Source organism: Apiospora aurea, assembly GCF_038362705.1.
Source record: "Apiospora aurea strain CBS 24483 chromosome Unknown utg000010l_segment0_segment0, whole genome shotgun sequence".
Classification (NCBI taxonomy): domain Eukaryota; kingdom Fungi; phylum Ascomycota; class Sordariomycetes; order Amphisphaeriales; family Apiosporaceae; genus Apiospora; species Apiospora aurea.
This window is the reverse complement of record NW_027117397.1, coordinates 2,386,792-2,397,041: the sequence shown is the minus strand read 5'-3', so window position 1 is coordinate 2,397,041 and position 10,250 is coordinate 2,386,792. Positions and strand designations below refer to the sequence as shown.

The 10,250-nt window shown below is 39.7% G+C and overlaps 1 protein-coding gene across 1 annotated transcript; it reads right to left on the bottom strand.

Annotated features, from left to right (window-relative positions):
• Positions 1–1,254: 1,254 nt before the first annotated feature.
• On the bottom strand, positions 1,255–3,565 carry PG986_014752 (peptidase S8/S53 domain-containing protein; the record flags this gene model as incomplete). The annotated part of the gene is made up of 4 exons (XM_066850974.1): positions 1,255–1,806; positions 1,910–2,852; positions 2,937–3,382; positions 3,491–3,565. The coding sequence occupies 4 exons, from the start codon at positions 3,563–3,565 to the stop codon at positions 1,255–1,257; spliced, it is 2,016 nt and encodes a 671-aa protein (XP_066693212.1).
• Positions 3,566–10,250: the final 6,685 nt, after the last annotated feature.

The following is a 10,250-nucleotide window of genomic DNA, read 5'->3' as shown; positions in this document are numbered from 1 at the left end:
TAGACTGACTCCTGAGTTTATCAGTCAATGTCGGTCTTCCAACAGCCCACCATTGGAACATCACATAAGCAACCCTCACAACTGGCGCCCATAAGCAGCAACCACGGCTGGTCAGTGACGAGATTTTATCCACCACAATGTCACATCAACTTCTTGGTACTAGTCATATCTGCTGATAAGGGGCTTTCAGTCATCAACGAAAAGAAGCATCTTGGCGCAGGGGAAGCGCGCCGGGCTCATAACCCGGAGGTCCTTGGATCGAAACCAAGAGATGCTAAGTTGATTTTCTTTTGCCTTTTTCATTGGTACTTCCACTTTCCAACCCCCAACTGTCCGCTATCGCATTCAATTCCACTTTTTGTTCTGTTACTACATTCCAAGATGAATTGTTGACTCTTTCATGCTGGCTGCTTTCCTGTTTCTTCCGCATGATGTGGTCTTCCATGGAACTTGATCCCACCTCGTATTTGAGGGCATTTGCATCTACGGACCCATTGCCATTGATTGCCAATTTTTGCTAATCTCGCATTGGAGAACAACCCTCGCATCCGTGCCCTCTGGGATGAATACACTTGCCATGCTGATGGGAGACAGAAACTTGGTTTGAAGAGCATTGAAGCAAGCAAGCTGGGCTGAATTACGCGTATGCTTGCGATTCATATATCGCGCGTGACACATCGTCGTCGCGTAGGTGCGCATTGCATCCAACGATGCCTCACCGCTAGGAAGGTGGGAAGCCTGACTCGCATGCTCATTGTCAAGGATTCACTCTCATATACGAGTGCGCGCGTGCAAGGAGCTCAATACAAGCAGAAAGACGGTCGGTTTGCTTGGGTTCCTGCATCCAGGTGTGATTTGATGTTAGGTTGTGTGTCTACCAGGTAGGTGTTGCAATGCTAATCCACGCAGCCCGCGGCACCGAGGTTGCTGCTTCTTCACATGGCCTATCAGGCTGCCATGCCATGGCGAGAAGAGGTTCTTTACCGCTGCCTATCTGCATTTGAAAAGCGGCGGAGAAAAATTCGGCGGTTACTCTGACCGTTTCGCTGCAGCATTAGGGCCATAGGTGCGGTGCCCTTCGGTATGCGTCGTGAGGGTCATTCCATGCTATCAGAAACTACGTACGTGGTCTGACGTGTACACTCTTTGACTCGATAGCAACATCAGGGAGTGCAGGCAACACCCAAACGAGTTTCTACATTGGTAACTGTAAGTACAAACAATCGCGACCATCAACACTGGCCTCTCTGCTCTTTAGCGAGTCCACTTGATCTTCAGCGGAGGCGACGCTCTTTGCTGCCATTTCGACCTATCCTGGTCCGACATGAACGCCGCCTGCGACATGGCCACTGCGACATACTCGCCATCAGGCACACGCGTGCCATTGTCGAAGTATCCGGCCAATCCCCACCATCCCGCGTTGGCGTAAGCCATCTGTCCGAAATACATGGGGAGTTCGCCCAACGTCTTGCGGGTCGCCGCATCTCGGAGCTCCGTCACGACCCGCCGCGCCACCAGCGCTAATTCGAACGCCAGCCTGGGAAACCCGTCCGGCAGCTCTACGGTGCCGCCAGGCCCTATGGTGCTGTCGTCCTGCCGCTGCCATGTCAGAGAGTGCATCGTCGGCGTCTTGTCGATGCTGCCCGCCAGCCCCATGTATGGGATGGTGTAACCGAAGCCATCGGAACCATTCAGCGCCAGCCACCCCGAGAATATGGGCAAGCGCGTTTTGTTCACCCCTGGCGGGTCCGAGGCCGTCACCTCGATTGTGGCCTGGCCCCCGTTTCCAGGGACGGTCGCGCGTATCTGGCCAGTATGACAGTTCGGCCGCGTCGGATGTGTACAGCCCATCGTTGGTGAGCGCACCGTAATTACCCAGTATCCAGGTGTGCGGCTTGAAAGGGTACACAGTACCCGCTGGGATATTGCCCAAGTCGTAGGTGATGGCGTCGGATGTTGGGTTGCGGATGTTGAAGACGGCCTTCTGCCGGTTCGTCGTGTCATTGAATAGGATCTTGTGAACGCTGATCTCGCACGGCGCCCGGATGGCGTTCATGGCCTGAACGAGCCCTGCGCCCTGCTGCGCGGTCGACGCCAGCTCCAGCCCCGGAAGGTCCCAGTTGCCCTGCGGCGCGGCGCGCACGAGGGGCAAAGCCGTCGTGCTCAACAGACTCCGGAGAACTCTCCAGTCCTTTGGGCCCCGCGCCTCGGCGACCAGGGCCGCGGCGGCCGCCACAAAGGGCGCCGACAGCGAGGTGCCCCCCGAGAGGACCCAACCGCCGCCTGCCTTGGTGGTCAGCAGGCTGTCCCCGGGCCCCGAGACTGACGTGGGCAGGTACCCATCATAGGTCGGGCCCCACTCGCTGAACGCGCTCATTCTGCCACCGCTCTGCTTCTTGTCAGCGAGCACGCGCATTCTGTCTGGCAGCGCCGTCATGTTCACCCTGACCTCGGCCCCGGACTGCAGCAGCCGCATCCACTCGTAGCCCTGCTTCCTGTCGGTCATGGCGATGGCATGGAGTGATGGTGTGTTAACCCGGACCACCTCGATGCGCTCGTTCTCATCATGGTCCACCATCATGACGTAGACGGCGCCTTTCTCGCCAACGCGGGCCGCAAGGTCAACATCCGAGCACCAGGAGCCATATGGTAAGGTCCGCGGAAGCAATACGAGGTGACTGCTCAGGTCAGGTACGTCATCGGGGAATAACCTATCGCAATTCTCGCCCGTGTCGTGGAGGCTCAGGTTGAACCAGAGTGGCAGCACCATGTCGTTCCACCCGGTCGCCCCAGAGCCAGGATCGCCATCTCGCCAGACGAATTCGACTGCTTCACCACCGTCACTACCCGAACTCTGGGTATAGGTTGAGACATCCGCAAGAGTATAGGTATAGGTGTTGTCAACGGACCCTACGCCGAGCACCTCCGCGGCTTACGCGGGCCTACTCGTCTTGAAGACGCCCCCGCTGCCGTCGTTGCTCACGGCGACGGCGATCAGGAGCCCGCGCCGGCTCGCCTCGTCGAACGCGAGGTTGAGCACCTGGTTCAACCAGCCATTGATCGTGCCCATGCTGAACACGACGGCCGTCACGCCGTCTTTGAGGCCCTGGCCGAGCGCCTGGATGAGCTTCTCGTCGTTGGGGCCGCGGGCGCACCCGGCGACCGCATAGCTGCCGAGCTGCACGCCAGGCGCCACGCCGCCGCGGTACCCGGCGGGCCCGCTACCAGCTTGCGCGGCGATGACGCCGGCCAGGGAGGTGGAGTGTGATTTGCATTCGGGGTCCGGATTGTTCTTGTCGTCCTCCTCGAGCCACTCGTGGCTGAAGGAGACCAGGCAGCCGTCGCCGAGGCAACCTCCAAGGGCGGGATGTGTGTAGTCGATCTATTTCCAGAAGCCGGCTGGTAAGCAGTCACTTCCTGTACGGAACCTACGGAGCAGCCATCGTGTCGCTATCTGTTCAGCGAGGAACGAAGTATCAGAGAAACGCACCCATGCATCAATGATGGCAATTGTCTGCCCTTTGCCGGTATAGCCCGCGGCGTGGGCCTGGTCGATCTGGGCCATCAGATGCTCGGTTTGGGAGTAAGTATGTCCGAGGCGCTGTCTTTTGGACAGTCCCGCTGCTGGGTCGTCCGTGAAGTGAGCTGGATGCCGAGTTCGTCTGACAGCTTTGCCAGGAACCCATCATTCTGAGGTGGCGATTGGTTAAAGTCTGAATACAGTACAGGTACGGCGAAGAAGACCGTCCCACCCATCATTCACCAGGACTTGATTGTCCTTCCTCCCACGTTCAAGGTGAGGTGTGACTTACGTATCTGTAGCTTTCCTTGAAAGCAATGAGGTATGCCCCCTCAACAGCAATGGGCTCTTTAGACCGTACTGGAAGGCAGCCGGTTGAACGTAATTGTGTGGGAGCAGTTGGCACTGACATGGTATGAACTAAGATGCAACCCTTATCGGCTGCCCCCCCCTCTTAAATAACCTATACATTCCGTAGTTTCCCACTTAAATCGGTAAGATTTAAAACTTAATATGGAATTAAATAAAATAGGTAAAAATATAGAATTTTAATTATAAAATAACGTAATCCACGGTTTAATTAAATACACGGTTTAATTAAACACTTTTTTTTAATTTTATATAACTTATATTTTATACCTTATACTTTTACTACCCACAATAGTAAATTAATAAAAAGAGAGCGATATATAATTAACGCTTTAAGCGCTTTAAAAAAACCTTAAATTACGCGTATAAACCGTAGCGCGAATATATAATATTTTTTATATAACTTTACGTTATCGACGTCGCAGTAATATTTTACGATAAAATACGTAATCGTTAACGTAAAAGTTTACGAATTTCGAAGAGTAATTAATCGTATAATATATAATTAATTTAGATTCGCGATCGTTTTCGCTTTAAATAAATAATATTAAAGATATAGCGAATCGATTACTTAATTTACGCGACGCGGGACGTATCGGCGTTAATTAAACCTTTAATTTTATACGACGATAACTAGATTTCCGGACACGTTTTAACTAAAGAATCGATTATTAAAGAATCCTTTATAAAAATCCCGACGCGTATTACGCGTAATTTACTTTCGTACGGAATATAATTAATAAATATAGAATTTAAAAAAAGAATATATATAATTTTAACGAAACCGGGTTTTTTATAAACTAAATTTCGTCCGAAATAATTATAACTACCTCCGATCGACGCAAAAAGCTTAAAATAATATAGTAAGGGAATCGGGAATAGATTATAATAATATAAGGTATCGGATTATATAATTACGTTATCCCTCCGTACATTATTTTTACCGGGAAAACGCACCTCTCTTCTTAATATAAAAATAACCTATTATTGAAAGATTAAGTAATCGTAATCATTAAAAATAATTAAACTACGAATAAAAAAAGCGAGGACTAGATTTAATACTTTAATAAATACACGAAATCTTATACGAAAAGTATTTACCGCTTATTAATCCTTAACGGCTATAAAAGCTACCATTTAATAGCTTTCGAGCTTTACTATAAAAAAAACTCGATTATTATATTTTATATACTTTCTCATTTATTATATAAACTCTAGCCTCTTAATATCGGCTATTTTTATACATTAAAAAGGGCGTATAAGAAAGAAATTAAAGGTTTTATACGGGTATATATTACTTATATTTTAAAGGAAAACTTCCTACTAACGTTTTTAAAAACGTTCTAAGTAACTTTCACCGTTTCGAATATACAAAGAGGCTTTTAAAGGACCGGACTCGTCCCGTATAATCTAAAATATATTATTTCATAATTAAATATAAAGCTATATACTTTAACACCTCCGAGGACGTCTTTTAGCTTACTTATTCTTTAAAAATTAAAAACCCTAAATAACCCGATTAAAGCTTAATCCTAAACCGAATATATTTAAAACCGTATTATACGGTATTAAAATAGCTCTCCGATATCGATTTTAACTAAACTTAACTAAATTACGAAAAATATAACGTAAATAATATACCGGCTCGCTCTTTTAAAAGGTAAAATAACCGCATTACGAGAAATAAATAAAATACTTAACCGGCGCCGCCGTACGAAAAAAAAAATAGCTATAAAATAAAAGATTACTTCGTATATAAGCTAAAAAAAACCTATAGTCTTAAAAGAACGTTAATAAACAATTACAGGATAAATCGCGCCGAAGTAGTAGTCGTACGAAAAGGCTTAAAACGTACCCGCGACGCTATAAAATCTATAGGGAACCCGGGTATAATACGCGTACCTATTAAAATAATATAAAAATATTTAAAAAAGAGGATTCCGATTAATTTTAATATATTAAATGCATTATAATAGAATTAATTTATATTTCGTTATACGAGGCCTTAAAAAGTATTTAATTAAACCGTGTATTCAATTAAACCGTAGATTACGTTAATAAAAAAATAAAATAAAAAAATTAAGCACTTTATATTAAAATATTTTTAAAAATATCGTATAAATTCGTAAAAAGTTAACTTTTTATTTAAAAGAGATATAAAATATTATTTAAATACGATATTTAAATAATTATAATAGAAAAATAATTTTTAAGAAATAAAGTTAAAAGCTATTTTATTTAATTTTATAAAATTATTTTAATATTTTATTTAAAGTTTATTAAGATAATAGTATTATATAAAAGGGTAACGTGGTTTACTATTACGCGACGTATATTATTTAGCGACGCACTTTAATTTAATTTTAATATAATTAAACTTTAACGCGTAATACTTTTATAATTATAATGCCTAATTAATTTTAAAAAGATCGGATAGTTTTAATAATTTAAGCAATACGAAACGGACCGAATTAAATAAGTTAAAGAGTAATAGTAAAAGTTTATAATATACCCGAATTAATTTTACGCTATCGAATTTACGGCCGAACTTTAAAACGTGAAATCCGACCGAAATAATATAAAATAAATTTAATTAAAAAGGAGGTACTTCGTAAATATATAATTAATTTAAATATTCGAGGAATGCCTCCCGATTTCGTTAATATAAAAAATATAGCTAATCTCTTTACCGCGTCGCGCGGCGGCGACCGCGTCGGTAAGTATTAGGTTAAACGTTTTATTAACCGTAACCCGGACTTAAAGACTAAAATAAATCGTTAATATAATTACTAAAGGATTTTTTATAAGGATTTTAAAGTTATTTCTACCTAGTTTATACTAATCGCGAATATAAAAACGAAATACGGGATTGTCGATAAAAACATTTAGAATTTCGACGAAACCGGCTTTATAATAAGTATAATCGGGTTAATACTCGTCGTAATACGCGCCGAGCGGCGTAAAAAAGCGAAATCGGTTTAGCTTAATAATCGGGAATAAATAACGGCGATTAAATATATTAATTCGTAGGGTTAATATATTCCGCCGTTTTTAATCGTTTAAAGTTAATATTACCTCGCGAACTAATTCCGCGAAACCGATTTACCGGGCGATTAAATAATTAAGCCGATTTCTAATAGCTGAATTAATAACGAAATAAGCTTAAATTAAATTAAATATTTCGATAAATGTATTAAATCGTAAACGAAAAATCGCTACCGCCTCTTAATTTTTAACGGCTACGAAAGCTATATTTCGGCCGAATTCGAGGTATATTACTAAGATAACGATATTATTATTATTAATATACTTCTTTATTTATCGTATTTACTTTAACTTCTCGATATAATACTTTATTCGCTTTTAAAACGTGTTTATTCGAAAAAAATCGAGCTATTTATTAAGGCTTTTATAAATTATATTACTAAGTTCGAATTCTTTATCGCTTTTAAAGCCGCGTATTTTACTGTTTTTTACGGAAATTAATATTAAATTTAAATTTAGCGTATTTAGTTTAATACCTTATAACCTTAACGAGGTAATTAATAAATTAAATATGTGTCTCCGGACGTTTATACTTAACCCATCTTGTTTAGGGACGGCTAATATTTACGACCTTTAAACGCCGTTTAACCCTTAATAAATAATTAAGCACTTTACTTATATTAAAAAAAGGGTGTTTATTTATTAAGAAAGCTTTCCGACGCCGATTTTAAATGCGGTAAACTAAATAACGAAGGGTATAATTAAAATAGCCTATAAAATAACCTTTATACGCGATAAGATATATATATTAAAGGAGGTTAATTTAGAATTTTTTAAGCGCCGAAGAATTAAAAAGTTGCGAATCTAGTTTAAAAAAGCCCTTATTATTAAGGAATTTTAATAGCTATAAAACGAAAAAGTAAAAAAGAAGCGTTTAACGCCTAATAAAAATAAAAATAAGGGTTCGTCGAAGCGAAAAGCGACTAATAAAAAACGCTATAGTATTTACGACGAGACAGGTTATAATGCGCGAATATATAAAAAAGATATAAAATTAAGCGAGGAATCGGATAGCGAGTAATTTTAATTAATTTTAAGCGTTATAATTACATTAATTTATATAAAAGGGTCGAGAAGTAAAAAAGGTGCGTTGCTAAGTAATATGCGTCGCGTAGTGGTAAACCACGTTATTTCTAATTTATTTATCTTATAATACCGAGTAAAGTGGTTTATTACTACGCGACGTATATTACTTAACGACGTACTTTTTTTATTTCTCGACCTTTTTATATAAATTAATTTAATTATAACGTTTAAAACTAATTAAAACTACTCGTTATCCGATTCCTCGCTTAAATTTATATTTTTTTATATATTTACGTATTATAATATATTTCGCCGTAAATATTATAACGCTTTTTATCGGTCGCCTTTCGTTTTAACGAACCTTTATTTTTATTTTTATTAAACGTTTCTTTTTTACTTTTTCGTTTTATAATTACTAAAATGTTTTAATAATAAAGGCTTTTTTAAGTTAAACTCGCGATTTTTTAGCTCTCCGGCGTTTAAAAAGTATTAAATTAACCTCTTTTAATATATATATTTTATTACGTATAAAGAATATTTTATAAACTATTTTAGTTATACTTTTCGCTATTTAGTTTACCGTATTTAAAATCGGCGTTAAAAAGCTTCCTTAATGGGTAAAGACCTTTTTTTAATATAAATAAAGTGTTTAGTTATTTATTAAAGGTTAAACGGTATTTAAGGGTCGTAAATATTAACTGTCCTTAAATAGGATAAGTTAAGTATAAACGTTTAAAAACGTACATTTAATTTATTAATTACCTCGTTAAAGTTATACAGTATTAAATTAAATACGTTAAATTTAAATTTAATATTAGTTTCTATAAAAATAATAAAATACGCGGCTTTAAAAACGATAAAGAATTCGAACTTAATAATATAGTTTATAAAAACTTTAATAAATAGCTCGATTTTTTCGAATAAGTACGCTTTAAAGGCGAATAAAATATTATATCGAAAAAGTAAAATAAATACGATAATAGGGAGGTATATTAATAATAATAATATCGTTATCCTAGTAATATACTTTAAATTCGGGCGAAATATAACTCTCGTAGCCGTTAAAAATTAAAAGGCGGTAGCGACTTTTCGTTTACGATTTAATATATTTATCGAAATACTTAATTTAGTTTAGGCTTATTTCCTTATTAATTTAATTATTAAAAATCGGCTTAATTATTTAATCGCTTAATAAATCGGTTACGCGGAATTAGTTCGCGAAATAATATTAGCCTTAAATAATTAAAAACGGCGGAATATATTAACCTCACGAATTAATATATTTAATCGCCGTTAACGTAGTTTATTACTACGCGATATATATCACTTAACGACGCACTTTAATTTAATTTTAATATAATTAAACTTTAACGCGTAATACCTTTATAATTATAATACCTAATTAATCTTAAAAAAATCGAATAGTTTTAATAATTTAAGCGATACGAAATAAACCGAATTAAATAAATTAAAAAGTAATAATAAAAGCTTATAATATACTCGAATTAACTTTACGTTATCGAATTTACGACCGAACTTTAAAATATAAAATCTAACCGAAACGATATAAAATAAATCTAATTAAAAAAAGGTACTTCGTAAATATATAATTAATTTAAATATCCGAGGAATACCTCCCGATCTCGTTAATATAGAAAATATAGCTAGTCTCTTTACCGCGTCGCTGTAACGAACGCTATCTGGGTTCCAAAGGAAACCTAGTAAGACGTACTGGGGTTTTATGTTTGGCAATACGAGAGAGTATCTGAACGTGCGATAGAAGTCCACTTCTATCGATACAATGTGCAATAGCCGTAGGAACAAAGATGACTGAGGTGCGTAGACTTGAGGGTATTCACAATAGGGTCGTTAAGGCTGTTTGCCTCACCAATGGGTTAGATTGATGCTTAGATTGATCACTGAAGTAGAGAGTGTCTATATGAAATACATGGGGAATGTCCATCGTTATATATCCAACTTCTCCTTCACTGATCTCCCTAGATCTCGGGGATCTCGCAGCTCTCGCGAGATCCTGTCGAGCTGACTCTCTGGCTCTTGTCGCGATCCCGAGAGTCGTTGCGCGTATCTTATCTCCACGTGACCAGTGTTATCCTGCTGTGGCTTGTCCTTCCCTGGCTGTTTAGTTCGTGCTGTCCAACTCGTGCTGTCCAGTTCGTGCTGTCCAATTCGTACTGTCCAATTCGTGGTGTTGGTCATCGTCGTAGTTGGCCTTGCTGACCAGTGGGGTCGTGATGACTGGTGGGGTTTCGCTGACTGGTGGGGCTTCGGA